Raw genomic sequence first — 21,586 nt, 5'->3', positions numbered from 1 at the left:
GCCTTTTGCATATTATTTTATAAAGTATGCTATTGAATATGTTTATACTGTAATATGTAGTGTGTTTTCTATATACATTTTTTATTCTCTTCTTGGTTCTTCATCAGTGACTCCATTTTTGTTGTTTATTTCCCTATTTAACTGGTTTTGGCAGAGCTCCATTTTTTTTATTAGTGAGACATTACGAGGTGTAACCGTATAAATATGGCTGCAATTGCTTTAAGTATCAACACTATAGGAACAAATCTCAAGCCTCTTAGTGGCAGATAGCTTTACTGTAGCAAGTACAGTAGGCCCTAGTGTTAGGCCTTTGAACTCCTTTGTAATCCTTGACTCTCATTTTGGTTTTGCCCTTTGGTTATGGTTATGCTCGCATTTAATTTCACACTTATGACCTCTGCCTGTTCTTCACTTTGCGCTCTGCACACATTTTCATCTCCTGATCAGTCTTTTTGCTCACTCCAAGATGCTTAATTCAGTAGCAGAGATTACGCATAACAATGAGGATCAAGCTGCTATGAAAAAGCAAGCAAGCAAGTCAGCCATTGCACAGAGCCCCTGGAGCAATTTTCAGGTTAAGAGCCTTGTCCAAGGGCCTAATAGAGTAGGATCCCTTCTGGCAGTACCGGGATTTGAACAGTTTAAATTGATATAAACAGGGTGCTTCAATGCAGTAAAAGAGATCACAACAAGCTAGCAAAACACCCCTTAGGGCAGCAAGTGTTGTTAAACTTCATCTCTCCAACTTTAAACATTATTCTGCTCACTGATTTTTGATCAGGAACCTCATACTTTTTCTGATGACAGATCCAAGGTGTCTTTTATTGCTTTACTGCTTACCTGTAAGCCACTTGAAGAGGCGTCTGCTCTACACACACACACAAAAATCTTAGTACATGTAATATCTGGACACATTTCTAATGGAGTTTGCACAACTATCTCATATTCCTGATCAAATTCATGTGGCACACAGTTCCCTTTTAAAATTAAAACAGGGACACAAACTTATTGGGGAATTTATTATACAATATCTTTCAAAACCTTAGCTGCAGACACAGTGGGAGGATACCACATTGGTGACCATATTTAGAAGTGGTTTAGACCACCTGGTCTGGCATGAAACTACGATAGATAGATAGATAGATAGATAGATAGATAGATAGATAGATAGATAGATAGATAGATAGATAGATAGATAGATAGATAGATAGATAGATAGATAGATAGATAGATAGATAGATAGATAGATAGATAGATAGATAGATAGATAGATAGATCTTTATTGTCATTGTCACTTTTACAAAGGAACAACAAAATTGAAGGTGCAATCGATTCAGTGTGAGGAATAAGAGCTAAAAAGACAGAATATAATAACAAACCGAATAGTAATAAATATACAAATTGCACTTGTTGACTTAAGGTCTATATTGCACATTGGAAGAATAATATGGAGCAGTTTTATTTTGAGTTCAGGGCCATGATTGCTTTCGGATAAAAGCTGTTTTTAAGGCGGTTTGTCCTAGTTTTCATAGCTCTGTATCTCTTGCCCAATGGCAAAAGCTGGAAGAGGCAATGACCGGGATGTGATGTGATGAGTTCTGTGAAATGTCTATTGCTTTTTTGCGGCTTCAGGAGGTGTAGATTTGTTCCAGAGTGGGGAGGGTACAACCAATTGTTCTCTCCGCTGTCCTGACGACCCTGTGGAGCGCTTTCTTTTCTGAGGAAGTGCAGCTGCCGTACCACACACACAGTCCGTACGTGAGCACACTCTCGATGGAACAATGATAAAAAGCAAGGAGCAGATTTTTTGGGAGGTGGTTCTTTCTGTGATTTCTGTGCTGTGATTGCAGCCATTCCCCAACTCTCTGTGAATGGTACTCATGGCCATTGATCAATGGACAATTTGCATAACATTGATCACACGGCCCATTGTTAGTCAATGGTGCTAGTTGCGGTCATTATGCAAAGGTACTGTTTATAAGGTTGGAGAAACCTGCAGTCAACTGAGGCTGAGGAAGTCACTTGGATGAGTGATGTAATGTATCTCCCGTGGAAAAAACTATGTCCAGATGAAAAGAATCAAATTTCCTTTTCATGTTACCAACTTCTAATCCTTGCATTATACTGGGCTTTCCTTGGCTCGATAAAACATTCACCTTCTATCGATTGTAAAAGAAGAGAATCACCGACTTGGGGTCCTAATTGTTTTAGAAAGTATATTCAATTTCCTAGTCATCCATCTGTTCAGATTTGTCAGATCTCCACCTTACCAGAAGTTTATTCTGAATTCTCCAATGTATTTTCTAAACAAAGGTCATTCCATCTTCCACCCATGTGCCTATCAAATTGTGCTATTGATGCAATATTTGGTGCCCCATTCCTCTGCCTCATGTAGATTCTAACACCAAGGATGAATATATTCATGAGAACTTAGCTACTGGATTTGCTCGACTGTCTAACAGTTCCTTGGGGTCTTTTTTGTTGTCTGTGAAAATGATAATGTGCTGCGTCCTGGTATTGACTACAGGGAGCTTAGCAAGATTACCATTAAGAATAATTACCTGCTCCCTCTCATTTCATCTCTCCTGGATCAAGTGGCTGGTCCCGCCATTTTTACAAAGTTTATAATTTAGTGTGTTTTAAAGAGAGAGATCAGTGAAAGAGGGCTTTTCACGCCACCTCTGGACATGATACCTTGTGGTGCCATATGGTTTGGCTAATGCCCTGGTATTTATTTCTGGTCCTGTTTGGTTTTTGTGTTCTAGTTCATTTTGACAACACTTTGATCTTTACTAAAGATACCACCTCACATATTGGTCATTTTAAGGAAGTTTTGTCTTGTCTTTGTGCGAATAATTTGTACGCTGTGAAATCTAGAGGGCATTGTCGCTCCTCAAACCCAACAGACCGACACTGAGGACACAGGGTAAAATCACCCTTCTTTTTCCTTCCCCTCCACACCTCCTAGCAAGCGTTGTCCACCTTCCACCCAACTCTGGCTCCCCTCTGTGAGGTTTGTTCAGTCCTTTCATATTGGCCAACCTGGAAGTACTTCTGGGCTTACAGTCACATGGCCTGCCAGCACTTCTGGGTTGGGTGAAAACCTTGTTTCTTCTAAATTCGCAGCACCCCCTGGCAGCACCGACAGAGCCCAACAGGACTGAGATACTGAACTCCAAGTCTGGGGCACCGCTACACTCCTGGGAAGCTGCCATCTAGCGTCTTGGGGGAGGCAGTGCCCTAAAAAAGCTGCCTTCCCCCATCCTTCCATATCTGGAGGGTCCCGGCCATATCCTACAAAGCTAAATTGGAGAAGTGTGAATTTCATCAAATTTCAGTGTTTTTGGGGTATCATATCACGCACTCTTATTCAAAAGGATCCTGAGAAGGTCTCCTCCATGTTAATATGAAACTGCCCTAATAGTACCAAAGCAAGTTCAGCATTTTGTGCAATTGAAAAAAATGTTTATTGTTGGTTAATGAGGAATTTTTCCTCCTTAATTGTTCCTATTACTTCTGTTTCCAAAAGAGGGTGAAAGAAAATTTTGTTGGACTCCAGAGGCCCAACTAGCTTTTAATAGTCGAAAGTTTAGATTCATATCTGCTCCATTTTACCTCATTGTGATGTGACTTTGCCCTTTTAGGTAGATGTAGTCGCGTCAAGTGTCAGTGATGGGGCTGTTTTATCACATTTTTCAGACACTAACAAATTATTCCCACTGGAACTTTCTGCATCTGAACAGATTTATGGGGTGGGTGACTACATAATGTTTGCTGTGAAGCTTGTCCTCGAAGAGTGGAAACATTGGCTAGAAGGCACTGCCCATTTATACTGACCCCCAAGAACTTAACTTATTTAAAGTCTGGTCACACACCTTGATCTTTGTTTTTTAATCAGTTCAATTTTTTAATTGCATTTAATCCTGTTGACCGTAAAGTCAAGGCTGACATGCTTTCTCGGTTATCTGAACTGGATTAAATGGCGTTTGCGCCTGAACCCATTATTTCAGCTTGTGCATTAATGGCTACTGTAGTGGACTTACCAGAGTTTTTCATTTTCTTTAGTCTGCTTGGTCCACATCATTACCCCTGAAAGGAAACTGTTTATTCCTTAACACGTTATTGGCAGTGTCTTAGAATGAGGGGCTTTCTACTCCTACCATTGGCAATACTTTAGAATTTTTACAGAGATACTTTTGGTGGCCTAACATGTCTAGGAACAATAAAGATTTTGTGAATACTTGCAAGACTTGCTGTCTCTCAAAATTTCAGTGTGGATTATGGCTGGGTCGGCTGAAGCCCATTGATCCTTCTACCCGTACTTGGGAGAACATAACAGTAGATTTTATTATGGACTTGCCTGTATAAAAAGGTCAAACGGTTAATTTGGTTATCGTGGATGGCTTTCAAAGAGTGCACATTTTGTTCCACTGGAATTCCTCCGCTTCGCTAAAACAACTTATTGAAGTATTTATACATTATTACATTTCAAACTACATGGTCTATTCAGATAGACAGCCAGAAGCATGTTTTATTTTTCTGCCAAGTTCCAGATAAAACTGTTGTTCTGTTTGGGTTGAGAGTGCAGGTTAAAGAAAGTGGAAAAAAGAAATGAGAAAAAAATGAAGTAATGCAATAACCAAAGGAGTCCAGCATGCCTAAATAAGTGATATCAGTTATGAGAAATAATCAACAATGACAGCAGATGAGAGTTAAACATCTTTATCAATCAAGTAAACAGGAACACCTACAGAATAACCTAAAAAAATAAGTTTGGCAAATATCCCTAAACATTTTCTATTGGTTTTCCAATTATAGCCAATCAGCACATGATAAGTTAAAGGCATACTTTCAAATATGAGAAAAATGATAATATAATATCTTCATGTATAATCAATCATTATTTATATAATAGCAACCAGTTCGAAAACGAAAAAAAGGGAAACACACAGGAGAACAAAGAAGGGATTGCAGAACAGTTTACTTGAACAGTCAAAAAAACCACAATTATAAAAGCAAAATGAACGACTTTGAACTTGAACTCTTTACAATTATCTGCCAATCTCTTATTGTTATGACCCTGAGAGACACCATCATCTGACCAAAATAAGTCCTGGAATGGAACCCATGCCCACCTCAGGGCACAGTCAGCCACCCACCTACACTGACGCCTAGTGATTTACTAATGCAAGTCTTTGGGATGTGAGAGAACCAGCTTGGGTTCCTAATTGTTTTAGAAAGTATATTCAATTTCCTTGTCATCCATCTCTTCAGATTTGTCAGATCTCCACTTTACCAGAAGTTCATTCTGAATTTCCCAAATGTATTTTCTAAACAAAGGTCCTCCCATGTCTTGCCCACGCACCTATCAAATTGTGCTATTGATGCAATATTTGGTGCCCCATTCCTCTGCCTCATGTAGAGTCTAACACCAAGGATGAATATATTCATGAGAACTTAGCTACTGGATTTACTTGATTGTTTAACAGTTCCTTGGGGTCTTTTTTGTTGTCTCTGAAAATGAGTGTGTTGCATCCCGGTATTGACTACAGGGATCTTAACAAGATTACCATTAAGAATAATTACCTGCTCCCTCTCATTTCTTCTCTCCTGAATCAAGTGACAGGTCCTGCCATTTTAACAAAGCTTATATTGTAGTGCGTATTAAAGAGAGACATGACTGGAAGAAGGCTTTTCATGCCACCTCTGGACATGATACCTTGTGCTGCCATATAGTTTGGCTAATGCCCTAATCTGCAAGTCTTTGGGATGTGAGAGAATAATCCGACTACCCAAACAAAAACTTGCAGGCATGAGGAAAACATTTAGACTGGTAGGGGTTTGAAGTGTGCCACTCTACTGCCCAAACATTTATTTTAGTTGTGCAACATTTACTGTCTGTGTTTACTGGTATTGCGTTATCCATTCATTCCTTTATTGTGAAGTCCGCTTAGTCTAATGCAGCGTTTCTCAACCTTTAAGTATTTGCGACCCGAGTTTTCATAACAGTTTTAATCGCGCCCCCCTAATGTTTTTTTGAAACCCTAATAAAATTTATTCCTATATTTTTTGCTGCCGATACACCACTACAAATTTAAAATTTCCCTATGATTAGCGAAATTACACCACATATGTCAAAATTCGTGCCCCATTTTTTGTTACTTCGCGCCCCCCTAGGGACGCACCACAGTTTGAGAACCACTGGTCTAATGTATGGTATGTAATGTAATGTAAGCTTAGTATGCACTAAGCAGGAAGCAACCCAAGACTGGGCATCAGAGTCTGCGCAGACAAGTGCCTGCTCTTCCTGACATGCAACAGTTAAATCAGAACAGACATCTTGGAATATAAGGTGAAAACCTCTGCAGACATGAAATAGGAAGGAGAAATCTACACAAAAAATGCTTAGTTCAGAGTTCAGCACTACCTACTGCGCCAAAGCACCAATTTTACAGCATTCGAAAAAATGCTAACATTTAAAAATACCATCCGACTTAAAAACGCACCCCTCACATATTCAGTTTAACTTTTCATGTCAGCATGTAATTGCAGACACACCTGATATCATAATAGCATAACATTAAAAGTGTCTGTCTGCTTCTGTCTGACCAAAGTCACCTCAGCAGCCACAATTCTGTTGGAGATACTCTGAATGAAAGTGACCTTTGCGATGTACTGGATCCTGCTATTTGTGAGGAGCTCCGCTTCCTCTTTTCATGGTCTGTTTCCATGGCAGCACAGGTTTCATTAGGAAATGTATTTAAAGTTTCTCTTTCTGGCAGAGAGTCATGGCGGACTCTGGTATTTTACTGATAATCTTTCATACGGCTTATGAGTCAACAGTAAAAAGGAGCTGCCTATCTCTAGTAACACAACGTGCAATTACGTTTTGTGGCTGCTACTTCGTGATTGTCGGTTCCAATTTCATTTTGGCTGCAGTCTTGCGAGGGCTAAAGTCAAGTTTTCACTTTAGAAATCTCTTACTAGTCACCGGCTTTATTTTCAAATTTAAATCTGTGCAGTCTGATGTTTCATCCACTTTGTGTGATGTGTGCTTTCCTAATGAAGATGGCCAGCCTGTACCATGTGGCTATAGTTTAGGGGGCCAGGGTCTATCAAGGCTTTCTGGCTCAAATTGTTGAGGAAACAGTTTGGTCTGTGACCCCTTATGTTCTCTGTCCATATGGTCCCATCTTTCCTTTCCTAGTGGGATGTCTGGAGCAGAGCTGCTGCCTCCTTAATAAGGTCGAAGGCAACGTCACTTGAGAGGCCTACAATCCTGTCTGATACCTTTGTGGGTCAAGCTGGACTCTTTACATTTCCATTTTCCCCTTCCTTTCCATGTTTGAATGTTTGTACGTCCAGTACTTGCCTACAATGAATAAAGGACAGACCCTGAGGTATCAGGAGTCCTCAGTACCCTTCTACAAGGTCCGCCCGTGAGATGGAGTAAAGCTTCACAGTGTTCATTGTAAAACTATCAGATAGTAAAGGGGGAAGTGTTGTCTACTCTGAAAGACATCATGGATGGAGCGACGTCCTGACTGAGATGGCTGGTGCCCTCTTACCTGGCTAGGATGCACTACTCTCTCTTCTGTTTTCTTTTCCGGTGTCCTATTGGTGGTGGCTTGTGCCACCACCATCTACCCAAAGCACCATGATGTTCCAACAATGATGGATGGATTAAAAGCCAGAAGTCTGTATAACCATCAGCATCAAGTGACTCCGTGAGAACCCTAAATACAAAGAGGACTATTTCATTTATGTTAGGTAGAATGCCCAAAGGGGACTGGGCGGTCTCGTGGCCTGGAACCCCTACAGATTTTATTTTTTTCTCCAGCCTTCTGGAGTTTTTTTTTGTTTTTTCTGTCCACCCTGGCCATCGGACCTTACTCCTTTCTATGTTAACTAATGTTGTCTTATTTTAATTTCTTATTTGTCTTTTATTCTTCTTTTCTTCATTATGTAAAGCACTTTGAGCTACTTTTTGTATGAAAATGTGCTATATAAATAAATGTTGTTGTTGTAATGAATGAACAGGGTGGATGGATGTTCATCCAGGCCAGGATCAGTTCTATTCCTATTCCTTTTCCCCTTGTGATGTTAAAATAGTACTAATCGCAAACATGATATTTTACTTAAATGTTACTTACCTCTTGTGCCTTATAGTGATGGCCAAGAAAAATGTTTAATCTCATGCCAAGAAAAATGTTTAATCTCTTGTTTTCATGCAGAAAAGAGGTGATAAAGTTTATGATTCTATGGTCACAGTAGAGGGTCAATGCAGTACAACAGCAAACAATATCAAAACATCAATGAAACATCCACAAAAAAAAATCTCACGTCACTCCTGTTGCGTAATCCACATCTGCAGTAAAAGCCTTTAAATGTCTCACAGTACACGCGGTACAATGTTGATATCATGTCACACACAATGTCAGCCAATGAATAGGCTTTTACTGTGTTATGCTGTTGACCAATGAAAGAGGGGGCAGGCAGGTCGTCAGGTCCAATACTCGTTCACATGTGCCTTCCTTGTTCATGAAAGAGCTTTCCAGAAGTGCTTTTATTTAAAAATATTTTAGGGAACATGCATGTTTTTGACACTGGGCGACTTTACATGCACATTATACGATACGAGTAACATGAGAGCTTTTCATGGATGTTTTGTGGTCTCGGAATCCCTGTAGATTTTGTTTTTCTTCTCCAGCCGTCTGGAGTTTTTTTTTGATTTTTCTGTCCTCCCTGGCAATTAGTATTGGCTAATTTTATTTTTAAATTTTGTTTTTTTTCTCTTTCTTCATCCTGTAAAGCACGTTGAGGTATATCTTTTGTATGAAAATGTGCTATATAAATACATGTTGTTGATATTGCATGCTGTTGTACTCCATTGGCCCCCTACTGCAACTGTTAAATTATAAACTTTCTTACCTCCTTTTTGCATGAAAACATGAGATTGAAATATTTTTCTCACCCATCACTATAAATCACATGGGATAAGTAACATTTTAGCAAAATATCATTTTTAGGTGGAGTACTCCTTTAACATAATGGATGGACGGGCAATGACTGCCTCTCAGGGCCAAGTGTTTCCCCAAACCACTTAGACACCCAAAGGGGCACATGGGAGTTCTAGAGGATGGTCCGGCTGGGGGGAGTTTGGTCACTAGAAGGTGCTGTTGGCAGGTGACTGTCTTGTCAGATGGAGGTTCCATCTGACCTGGAAGTGCTTACTACAAGAAATACTCCTGGGGCCAAAAAAGGAGCTCCTCCACCTCAGCTAGGCAAAATGGGGACAGGAGAGAAGAACAACACTCACCTGGGGAGGAATGGAAGAAAAGGAACAAGGAAGAAAGAAAACAGGAGCATTCTTTATTATTGAAAAGAGCCTGTGTAAGTCATTTTAAATGAATGTTGTCTGAACCCAGGATGTGGGGTTGTGTTTCTGGGGTTTGGGGCCCTGAGATGCCCTGTACAGGTTACACTACCTATGCAGCTGCTGCTCTAGATTGTTAAACTTGATTGTTTAGAAGAAAGTCAGGAGGTTACATTTCCACTAGATTTACACCTTATTAGACGCATTTCACTGCAAAAATGTAATTTCATATTTCCAAAACAGAAACAACAAGCTAACAGAATGAACACAATCAATGATGAAAATATCAGCCAAATAACTTAATAAAGCTTGCAGTTGTGTTCTGCAGCTTGTATAAAAAATTGATTTAATGTCCTGCTGGTTTCAACACACATGAAAATGTCTGTACTTTCACAATACTGGCATACTTTATGATAAGACAAATACATGGAAGCAGTGAACCAGCTTTCATAAAAACTGGAGAAACACACAGATCTCCAGTCATGTTCTCCATTTTTGTCATTTGTGCATTTTGTATCCCACACTTGACACTCATGAGTCTAACCCCAGCAGTTACACATGGACCTCGAGTCTCATGCATTTCTCCGTCTTTATCTTACAAGTTCAAGTTGTATTTCGTCATTCCAGCCAAATCTAAAATACAGTGGGATGAAACTGCATTACTCAAGACCAGAAAATGTGTAAAAAGGGAGAGGAAAAAAAACACAAAAAAGTAAACCAAGACAATGCCAAATTCACAAAGTCCAACCAATACTTATATAAACTAGTCAATTAAATACTGCATCTAAAAATAAATAATTATGTGTATAAAAACTGGCTTGTTATGTGCATGTTACAGAGAGTTTAGCAGTCGTATTGCCTGTGGAAAGAAGCTATTGCACATTCTGGCTTTTCTTGATTTTATGGAGCGATACCTCCTACCAGATGGTAAGAGATGGACCAGTTCATGAGAGGGGTGTGAGGAGTCTTTTACTATGCAGAGGGCTTTCTACTTGCATCTAATCTTAAAAATGTCCACAGTGGAGGGAAGAGAGACTCCAATAACTCTCTCAGCCATCCACCTCACACGTTGCAGAGTCGTCCTGTCAGACACACTGCAATTTCTGAACCAGGATGTGATGCAGCTCATCACAACACTCTCAGTAGTGCCCCAGTAGAAGATGGCGAGGATGGAAGGAGGGATTCCCACTCACTTCAATCTCCTAATGAAGCGCAACCTCTGCTTAGCTTTCTTGATCTGGTGTGTGGTATTGAGAGTCCAGGAGAGACCCTCAGAGATGTAGACGCCCAAGAATTTTGTGCTGCTGACCCACAGGAAAGCCACCGATATGGGGGATGTTCAGCCTTATTGACATTCTGTATCCTGCACTTGACACTCAACAGATTGTGTTGTTCTTCTTCTGTGTCTCTGGTGTTGCTGAGTTTTGTATCCTGGACTTTGTCTTGCATGCTTATGAGTCGTAATGTTTGGCTACAATACTGCTGAATTGCCTTCTGCAATTTTCTTGATACTCAGCAGATGCCACTGCTCTTCTTTTTTTTCTGTCATTATATTGGTTATATCCAGTGCGTGAAGTGGAAATGAATAACTGCCAGTACTCTCTGCTATGGGTAGCTTCTTTGTCTTCCTTAAAAACAATTTCTTAATAGAGTTTGAAGTTTCAAGCACTCCTTGATATTTCAAGAGTGCTGACATTCATATATTATATTGAAGAGTCGGGGTGATGTGGTAGAAATTTAACATATTATTAAAGAAAGAAACATCCTCTGACAGGACAAATCAGTAATCAGACAGGAGAAAAGCTGTTCATTGTATCTTTTAATTACTCCTCAGCAAAATGCCTTGGAGGGAGCATTCATCAAACGCAGTTTGTTACAGCATGGTCAGAATGGTCAATGAAACAAAGGATAGAGGTTCATTTTATAAACTGTTGAATTTACATCAATCAATGCATACATTTTACTCTGGTTGGTTCATTGGTTTACACCCAAATGACATATAAAATAAATGTCTATTATATTCTGGTTCTTCTTATACCTTTCAGCTGAGCCACCACCCTTGAAATTTCTGTGCATATAACAATTGTCCATTCTGGTTCATTACAGGGCATCTGCTGATTTCTTAATCATCTCTTAGTCATCTTTCAGTACATTTTGTTGTTCACTTGACCTTTATCTGATTTCTGACATGTATTAACCCTTTCTGTTATTTCTTTAAGATGAATGCTCTGTTATGTTACCCTAATATTATTCTTCCACACTTGGGGAGGGCATAGCCAGAGGTGCGCAACCATTTACTGCTGGTACTTGGCTGCTAAAATGGAGTAAAATCGTCCCACTTCAATTCTGGTTATATCACTTTTTTTGTGATTACTTTGCTGTAAACAGCCGACTGCAGGTCACTTTTCTGTCCTTTATGGAGGTAAAATAAAGTTTGATAATCACTAAACACCAGAGGTGGGTAGTAACGAGTTACATTTACTCCGTTACATTTACTTGAGTAACTTATTTAAAAAAATTGTACCTCTAAGAGTAGTTTAACTGCACCATACTTTTTACTTTTACATGAGTACATTTGTGAAGAAGAAACGCTACTCTTACTCCGCTATATTGGGCAACACTCGGCTCGTTACTTTTTTCCATTTACACATTACATACGCTATATTTTTGCCAGAGAGAAGTCACCAGTGGATCTACTACATGACTGTTTCACCAATCAGACATAGCAACAATAATCACATGACTACGTTTCACCAATCAGACATAGCAACAATAATCACATGACTCCGTTTCACCAATCAGACGTAGCCATGCAGTCACATGACTACACACAAACTTCCTGCATCTGCAGCATCTGAGAGACTTTTACTCATGTGGGGCTCCTGTTCCCTGTTAAATGGTCACAGCTTCACTGCAAGAACCTTGAGAGCCAACTCCTGCTGAAGCTTAACCATCACTTCACTGAGTAAAGAACAAGCACATTTTAACCAAACATGCACAGACACAGACAGTCATGGTAAAGTGAGACTTCTTGTATGTGCACAAGCTGCCTTGTTCTAATGTTATTTTCTGTCAGCTGTGCTATTTGGAGGGCAAGTGTGTGACGATGCCAGTCCCCTAAAGACTCTTTTCTTTTCTCCTTTTCTTTGATTCCTCCTTCATTTTTTGTGCTGACCCATATATATACACTCCCGTCTCCATGGGCCTTAATCACACGCCACAGAAAGCCAATGAAGCAATTGAGAACGATCGCACCCACACGTGCAGGTGTGACTCGCTCCAACTACCTCATTAACTCCCTGCGGTTGTGTAATTGTGCCTGCGGAGAGTGACACGGCTTTATGGATTTGAAACTAGCCTTTTTTTTATTATTTGAAGCTGCGGACCCGCTACACCACAAAGTGAATATGCAGTATTATACTGTCAGTGTACAGTATATTTTGTCACTGTAAGTAGTTTGCACTGTTCAAACATACATGTTACCTACTGTAGGTATTGGCTTCAAAAGCTTTGTTGTGAAAAACTGAGATTTTTGTAATTTGTGCATCTTTATTTTGTAAAGATGTTATTTATTTTTATTCATTTTTTATTTTATTATTTGGAAATAGCAGAATTTGCACATTATTTTATATTTTTGTCTGTCTTATTAAAACATTTCTAAAAAATAAATCATTTATTATGTTCAAACAGTTACGTAGTACTTGAGTAGTTTTCACCAAATACTTATTTACTCTTACTTGTGTAATTTTTTGGATGACTACTTTTTACTTCTACTTGAGTAATATTTTGAAGTAACGCTACTCTTACTTGAGTACAATTTTTGGCAACTCTACCCACCTCTGCTAAACACAATACTTACACTTGAGAATGAATTCTGAATCCATCTTCCCATTAAAGTTCTTTCCATTCTGTCATTGGTGTCTGTGATTTGCTTGATGCTCAGCAGATGTCACTGGTCACCACTTCATTTGCTGTTCACTTTGGTGTAATAAACCCACAAGAATTCATCATAATTCACAGGTTTCTATGATTTATAGCCATGTATGGCCCTGTATGGACCTCTCAGTAATAATCATGTACATAAGCCAGTAACTTGCAGACTTTACGTAAACTGGCTTTGAGCTCACACAGCCATGTGTGCCATGAACTAAAGTGGGGTAATTTTCACCAATGAGTCTCACCAGTCCCCGCAGATTTGTAGCATGTAGACTAAACATGTGCTCTGTAGTCTCAGGTTGATTTTCTTATTGAAGTTATCACATAGTTTCACTCCGGTTTTGTGTTTAAGCTAAGAGCTGATCTTGGCAGCACAATATCCTCTTTAACCAGGATGTCTTTTCTTCTTTTATGATAAGGTGGTCCAGGCTCTGGAAAGGGCACACAGTGTGAGAAGATAACAGAGAAGTATGGCTTCACTCACCTGTCATGTGGTGACATCATTCGCAATGAGCTGCTGTCCGACAGTGAAAGAGGCAACCTTATCAAGGACTTTATGGAGCGGGGAGAACATGTCCCAATGGTAAAATAAATGCAACTCTCTTATTACATCATTTTGAACTTGGTACATTTACAAAGACAGATTGGTATCCCATAATAAATGTTTAATAATGTGGAACATAGTGGATGCTCTTGGGCTATACTCAAACCAGAATAAATTCCAAAGAGGCCAAAATAAATGTCTTATTTCCTGTAGCATTACTGGTATAGATATTTTAGTGGGGTTCAGTGTCTCAGCCTGTCAGAAGAATCAGAGCCATCCTGAGAAGCTGGATATAAAAGGAGTCATGCAGGATTTGTGTGTGTGTGTGAGAGAGAGAGAGAGAATGTGACCAAGCACTTAAAGGGCAGTGATTACAACTCTAACAAGATCCACATATCTCCTTACATCCATCGGCCTGCTCTGTGGCCACTGTCGGGTCTCAGGAAGCCTCCTGGTTTGGATCAACTCGCAAAGTTAGGGAAAGAGGGAGCAGATGGTGTTGCCTTTGACCCCAAGTAAGCAGAGTGAGGACAAACGAGAGGCATGAATGTATAACAAAAGGACAAGGTAGAGAGAAAGAGAGAGAGATAGGCGGACATATGGACGGACGGACAGACAGACAGAAAGAGATTTATTTGCCCCCAGAAGCTCTTTAAATAAATACATACATAAATAGGTAGGTAAATAAATAAATATACACACACTTTGGTCTGAACACCCACCAGAATGACTTAAAAGGAAGAAAATTAAAAAGAAATAAAACTTCTGACTTGCCAGTCACATTCACAGTGAATCATTATACAAGCCATTGGTATAACGGACCCCCAGTAGCATTTCTTGACACACTTCTGATGAACAGTTCGTTGGCTGAAAGTCCTCAGTGTCAGTGTGTCAGAAAGAGGATGTGCAGCATTGTTCATAATGGCTGTCTAGCGTGTGTCTGTTAATTGGACCTGCCTTTTGATTAGTTTGTTGATTTGCTGGGCCGGCCTCTCTTTAGCTTCATGAAAGGAGCTGTGGAGGATCAGAGTGCAGTTGTATGCCGGCCAGTCCTGGAGGATAACCCCAATAAACCCTGCATGAAGAAGAGAGGGAAAGGCACTTCAAATTAGGCTGCCTTCCGGGAAATGGCACACTTCACAGCTAATACATTTAACGAATATAAAAATACGCACTCCTTCATACAGTAGCTTTCAAATTGTATTTAATTTGGCTTTTTTGACACTGATCAACAGATAAAGACTCTTTAATGTCAAAGTGAAAAAATATCTCTGAAAAGGGGTTAAAATTAATTATATCATATAAAACACCCCTTAATATGATGTTACTGATACAGCTGACTGGTTTTAGAAGTCAAAGAAATAGTACAATGGAGATTCACTGTCTGTGTTTCCGTTGATTGTGTGAATTTCCCCTTGGAATTAATAAATTATCTATCTATCTATCTATCTATCTATCTATCTATCTATCTATCTATCTATCTATCTATCTATCTATCTATCTATCTATCTATCTGATTGTTGTATAAATATACCTTATATGGAAGTGGTAACTTGAGGAGAGTCTTTATTGTGGCCTAACCTATGCAATGAAGATAAAAAAACACTCCAGGCATCTCAGTGAAAAAGTGATTGAAAAGCACAAGTCAGGGGATGGAGACAAGAAAAATATCAAAGTCACTGAATATCCTTTGGCGTCCAGTTAAATCAGTCATCAAGAAATGGAGAGTCTGGCACAGCTGGAAATCTGGTACAGCAGGCTGTCCACAAAAACTGAGTGATCGTGTAAGACAGGGGTGTCCAACTCCAGTCCTGGAGGGCTGCAGTGGCTGCAGGTTTTCATTCTAACCCTTTTCCTAATCAGCGAGCAGTTTTCGCTGCTATTTAATTCCTTTTCCCTTCATTTTAATAGCCATGTTTTTAAGGATTTGGTCCTTGGAATTGATTTGTTTCTTCATTAAATGGCAGCCAAACAAAGAAATGAGATGTGAAACGAGCCAACAGATGACCAGCTAAATTTAAATGTCAAACTCCAGCTAATTTCACTCCATCTAGTTTCTTATTGTGAAGCCAATTCTTGCTGTTAATTAAAGCCATTATTGAATATCTTGACTTGTTGCTGTTCTCGCTCTGCCACAGCAGACTGTTGATTTTCTGTTTTTTTCTAAGACCACCATCAAGATGTTTTGGTGACCTGAGCAGACCAACATGACTGAGACCTTTACATTTCTTTATTTTCAGGTTAGCTGATCATCTGGCAGTGTGTTTTGTGTCTCATTATTGTTTGGCTGCTCATTGAGGAAAAAGAAACAACTAAGGGGACTGAGTCACGTCAATTAAAACTAAGGCAAAACAAGTTAATCAGCAGCAAAAACTAATTAATTTCTTTGTTAGAATGAAAACCTGCAGCCACTGCGGCCCACCAGGACTGGAGTTTGGCAGCCCTGATGTAAGATTAGTGACCCATGAGATATCTGAAGGACTTATAAGCTACAGTAGTTGAAGTTCTTGAGACTGTGCAGATACCAACTGTTGCCCGGGTAGTTCACCAGTCATAGCTTTACAGAAAAGCGGCAAAGAGAAAGCAGCTATTAAAACAAATGCACATGACATCTCATCCAAAATTCCCCAGAAGGCACTTGGGTGACTCTGAAATCAGCTAGAAGAAGGTTCTATGGTTTGATGAAACCAAAACTGACCTTTTTGGCCATCAGACTAGGCTAAACACTGCACATTATTAAAAATACACCATCCCCATACACCATGAGTGCAAAGGTTAAAATGAGTACAGTAAAAAATAGGGAAATCCTGGAGGAATACTGAATGCAATCTAAAAGAAATTTGGAGGGAAGACTTGTTTTCCAGCAAGACACCAACTCAATGTTAATGTCCTGGAGTGGTAGAGTCAAAGTCCAGACCTCAGTCCAATTGGGAATGTGCGGCTGGACTTGATAAAGGCCATTCATTCGTGATCCCCTTTCCCCTTTCCCCTGACAGAGCAGTTTTATAAAAAAGAATGAGGAACAACGGCAGTGTCCAGATGTGCAGAGCCGACTAAGACTCAAGACTGTCATGGCTAGCAAATGTACATCTACTAACTACTACCTGAATACTTATACGATTAATTTAGACCACTTTGTAGAGGTCTGTTTTTATTAACATTGACATTAAAGAGTCTTCTTCTGTTGATCAATGTCAAAATATCCAAATTAAAACCATTGTGATTCAATGTCATATGACAGTAAACTGTGAAAACATCCAAGGAGGGGATGTAACATTCATGACATTCACAATTTCAATCCAAAAGTGATTAATATAATTCTTAAGGCCAATGTGGTCCTAAACATTTAATACACAGTATTTTGTTCAATGAGCAAAGTGCTAAATGGTTTTGTACTTAAATAATCAAGTACAAGTTCACGCAGTCTTTAAATTACATCACAGAAAATTCAAATGATGGTCACTTAAAAGAGCTCTACATTTCAAGCCACAAGTTGAAACTGAAAACTTCAGGCTGTGAGTGAGGACAGAAAGGTGTGCTGAAACACAGTGGGGTCAAAGGCCTGCCTAACTCAGGAGACTGGCCTGGTGGTGCCAGACAAAAAGACAGTTTCTAAAACTCCAAAAGGAAATGTTCTTCTTAATAGGAGAGTGCATTGGGCATATTGTGTTAACTGGGAGAAATGTTTTCACAAGAAAACTGAGCTTCGTAGTGAACACTTTCACAGTTTATTAAAATATTACAAAGAATTGGGACCCGAGTGGTGCTGTGCAGCGTGTGACTCCTCAGCACCTCGCCAGTTCTGATCCCTGACAGGACTGACCCCATTGGCTCTCCGACAGTTTTGAGGTTGTGAGGCATCTGTTGGCAAAGAAACATTCACTGATCTTGACTTTGTTGACAATGCTGTGATCTTCGGGGAGTCAATGGAGGCTCTGATCAGGGCTCCTGAGAGACTGAGCGAGGAGTTTGAGTGTCTGGGCTTGCGAGTGTCCTGGATAAAAACCAAGATCCAGGCCTTGTTGATAGGTTTACTTACCTCAGCAAAGACTTTCATGTCTCTGGTGACTCTTCCTATGAAGTCAGTAGACAGATTGGAAGAGCATTGGGGGGTCATGAGGTCGTAGGAAAGTGGTGTGTGGCGCTCCCAATATCTATGCAAAAGGACGAAGGTTCAAGTCTTTAGAGTCCTGGTACTTCCTGTCTTGCTATATGGTTGCGAGACATGGACGTTATCCAGTGACCTGAGACGAAGACTGGACTCCTTCAGTACTGTGTCTCTTCTGAGAATCCTTGGGTACTGTTGGTTTGACTTTGTGTCGAATGAGCGGTTGCTCATGGAGTCCCGAATGAGACACATTACCTGCATTGTGATGGATTGTCAGATACGGCTCTACAGCCATGTGGCGTGATTCCCTGAGGGTGATCCATTGTTGAGGACCTGAGTGGCTGGACCAGTCCAAGGGGTTGCCCACAGCAGATAGAGGGTCATTTCCGGAGGGTGGGACTGGACCGCGTGTCTGCCTGGGGGGTTGCCAACAAGGATCCTGAGCTGTTTCGTTGTGTGGTGGGTGCAGTAACGCACTGTATCAGTGCATGTTCCCCAACCTGACCTAACTGATTAAAATACTGAGATGAGTTTACTTCTTTTTTAATTTTTACAAATAGTGTGCACTGTAGAAAATGGGGAGCAGTAACTCACTTGTCCCTAATGTAGAGATGCCATTGCTTATTGTATGTAAGGTAATGAATGATGGTGTATGCCTCCTGCTCACATAAGCTTAGAATTATAATATAAACTTTGTTATCTGAACGGCATTAACAATCATGACATGCCTTGTGCTAGTTGTTGCTTGTAGTTTCACTTCTTTTTCACAAACAGTGTGGCACAGTACTTAAGACATTGAATTATAAATCACAAACTTGGTTCAATAACCACCACAGGAGGATTTGGAAGCCTGCACTTCACTAATAGAATAAGATACTTTTTTTATTAATCCTTCATATCACCTTAAGCTTTCCACATTAAATTGTCCCCAGAGGTGATTTTAAATAATCAGGTATTCACCTGTCATAATGAAGAAATAATTGGAAGATAAATCTTACAAGGTTATTAGGGAAGGTCGACAACAAGAAGACAAAACAAGAACATAAACACAATCCAAGAAGAAAGACAAAACAAGGGTAAACATTCCAATGCTAGTAATGGTGACATAGAAGGAGTGTCACACAAGGAGTACAAGAAGAGTGTTCAAGTCAAAGTGCCTTGCCTCACTTTTCTCAGAGTTGTTGGCAGTCATAACTAAGTTACATAAACTTCCTCTCTTTCATTACCCAGCCCCATTGGGGTAAAAGTAAGTAAGAACAAGGGATAGGGTGATAGCCATCACTGTCCACTGGGCCTTGCACATGTTGGACTAGAGCACGTCATTCTGTAATATGTGAACCAGATGAGCTATCAATGATTGAAAAGTTAGTCTTGCCAAAAACAAAACTTTGGACGTGAGTGTCAGTAGGCTTTGTGGCCTAGGAACCAAGTTACCCGATCTATTCTATAAGATTATGAGCTTTCTGATCATAAAATAGGTCATTACGATAGCAATTGATGAGAAGAATTCGTAATTAATTGCAGAATTACAGCATTTGAGGGTTCCTATAGAGTGCCTCTTTCTCTTGCACGATTTGGTTAAAAAACTAATCAGCACATCATCGTCTCATAACAGGCTTAAGTTTTGAGTTTGTTTTTTTTCTGTCCAGCCGCTTTAGCTCTAGACCATCCTCAAGAAACTGTGACACACAGACCCACACACACACAGACAGATACACACCCATCATTGAGATATTAATGTTTTCGGCATCAGGACACCCTAAAACATTGAGATTTGTCAAAATGTTTGATGAATCTACAGCTTTTGCTCCTTCCTATAGATGATAGGTTATGATGGGGAAGAGCTCAAAGCAAAAAGAGAGAGATATCAGATTCCCAGCGAGAGACTAGAGGAGTCTTTGGATCTACTGTGTAAACATAATACAGTCTTTCCCGGGTGGAAGGTAGGTGGTGAGAAAAGTAAAATATGTCGAAGAAAAAGAATGTTAGCATGAAAGATAGTGTAGATAAAATTAGCAATGAACATGCAGAAAGCTGAGACTGGGGAGCACTCCCAAAACACATGCCAAAAAAATCCAAGGGATGCTCACTTGGCAGAAGGTACAAGAGGAATCAATGGACAGACCCATGGCTAAATGCTTTCATGTGGTAAAAGAAGTCCAGTAAACAATCCTAAATGGACTGTTTTGGAGATGTTCTAGAGGTCTTAGATGAATGTAAAGGACAGGTGAAAATAGATTTGTCCGAAGAGGAAAGGACTCGCTGCCAAACAGAGACAACTGATAGAGATCAAAAGGAAGACTTGCAAAGAGAAGCATTATGGAGATGCTACTGGTCTAGAGATAGATGGAGGAAAGAGATGAAAGTTTTAACAGTGGATCTTAATTATAAGTAAAAGTAAATGCAGATTTAGACCCCCAGGACTGGAATGTTTGGAGCCCAGCATTGTTAAAAACATCCCCAAGAAAGAATCAGTATGCCTTAAGTGGCCCAGGAGGAAAAGAAAATGGAACAACCACCTGTACATAAAGTAGGGCTGTGGAAGATGTGATAACTCTTGACTTTTTCAGCTGGCACCATTAAAATCAAAATGTAGAAGATTAAAGGTCCTAAGATGGTAGAATGAGAGCAGAACACCTAAAGAGAAATGCACCAACTGGCCTCTTGGGTACTTTCTTAATAGAGGATCACAGAAACACCATTGTGCAACTGTGGAGCTGAGAGGTAGACAATTCAGCACATATTAGATGTTTGTCCAAATTAAACATCCTCCATCTACTTCCATTCACTACCTGCAGAGTCTAAATATTAATTTGTAAATATGTACTAGTCGTGTTTAAAAGTCATACAAATATATGTATATGGCGGGTAGGAAGAAATGTGAGATTCAGCTCCTCTTATCTGTCTCCCTCTCTGCATTATAAAAGCGTCTTCAATCCTAGGGGCCTCTAATGGCAGGCTACTTGCTGATTGGGACTGTCTTTACTTCAGCCCAGTTTTACTATCAATAAAGTGAATCTCAAAGGTGTCCCCTTGAGACCTTAAGAGACCATAGCTAGACAAGGAATGGACAATCAACCCCCAGGTTGTGACAATTAGACAAAGGCATTAACTTTTAAGCTTTAACTAGTAAATTATCTTTATTTACTTCCAAACCAATAACAGTGTATATAAAACGATACACAGAGTCATACAACCTGGACGCTTTAAATCTTTTTTTAGTCCAAGCAGAAGTAGTAAGATGCTGATGATCACTCGACTCCCAGGAATCTTCTTTCCTTGCAGTGCAAAGCAAGAATATTGCAAGTGAGAGATAAAGAAGTCTTTGGCATTTCATAAAATAGCAGCTAAGGTGGGCTCTCTGGAGTCCCCCCACCTCAATCATCAGTTCTGCCCTTCTCCTTCTCTCACACAAACACACACCCGTAGCAGAGCAAGTTGACTTTATCTTTTGCAGTTTCTCATCGCACATGAAAATGCTTCTCACACTGTAATCATCAGAAGGCTCAAGGTCAATTTTATAAGTAAGCAATTGCATGAAATAATAAAAGGAAAAGTGTAAAGTCCAGCTTAGTGTTCCAACTTCCCCAGCATGCACTGCACTTCTGTTCACTGACAAGAC

The 21,586-nt window shown here is 39.8% G+C and overlaps 1 protein-coding gene across 1 annotated transcript in view; it reads left to right on the top strand.

The window, feature by feature from the left end:
• Positions 1-21,586, top strand: part of ak5 (adenylate kinase 5) — a 480,651-nt gene that overhangs the window by 423,993 nt on the left and 35,072 nt on the right. Inside the window, 1 exon segment of the mRNA XM_028811187.2 lies at positions 13,732-13,895. Coding sequence (XP_028667020.2) covers positions 13,732-13,895 — 164 coding nt within the window.

This window comes from Erpetoichthys calabaricus, chromosome 10 (genome assembly GCF_900747795.2).
Source record: "Erpetoichthys calabaricus chromosome 10, fErpCal1.3, whole genome shotgun sequence".
NCBI classification, from domain to species: domain Eukaryota; kingdom Metazoa; phylum Chordata; class Cladistia; order Polypteriformes; family Polypteridae; genus Erpetoichthys; species Erpetoichthys calabaricus.
The sequence above is the reverse complement of the archived record's forward strand: the minus strand, read 5'-3'. Positions and strand labels throughout refer to the sequence as shown.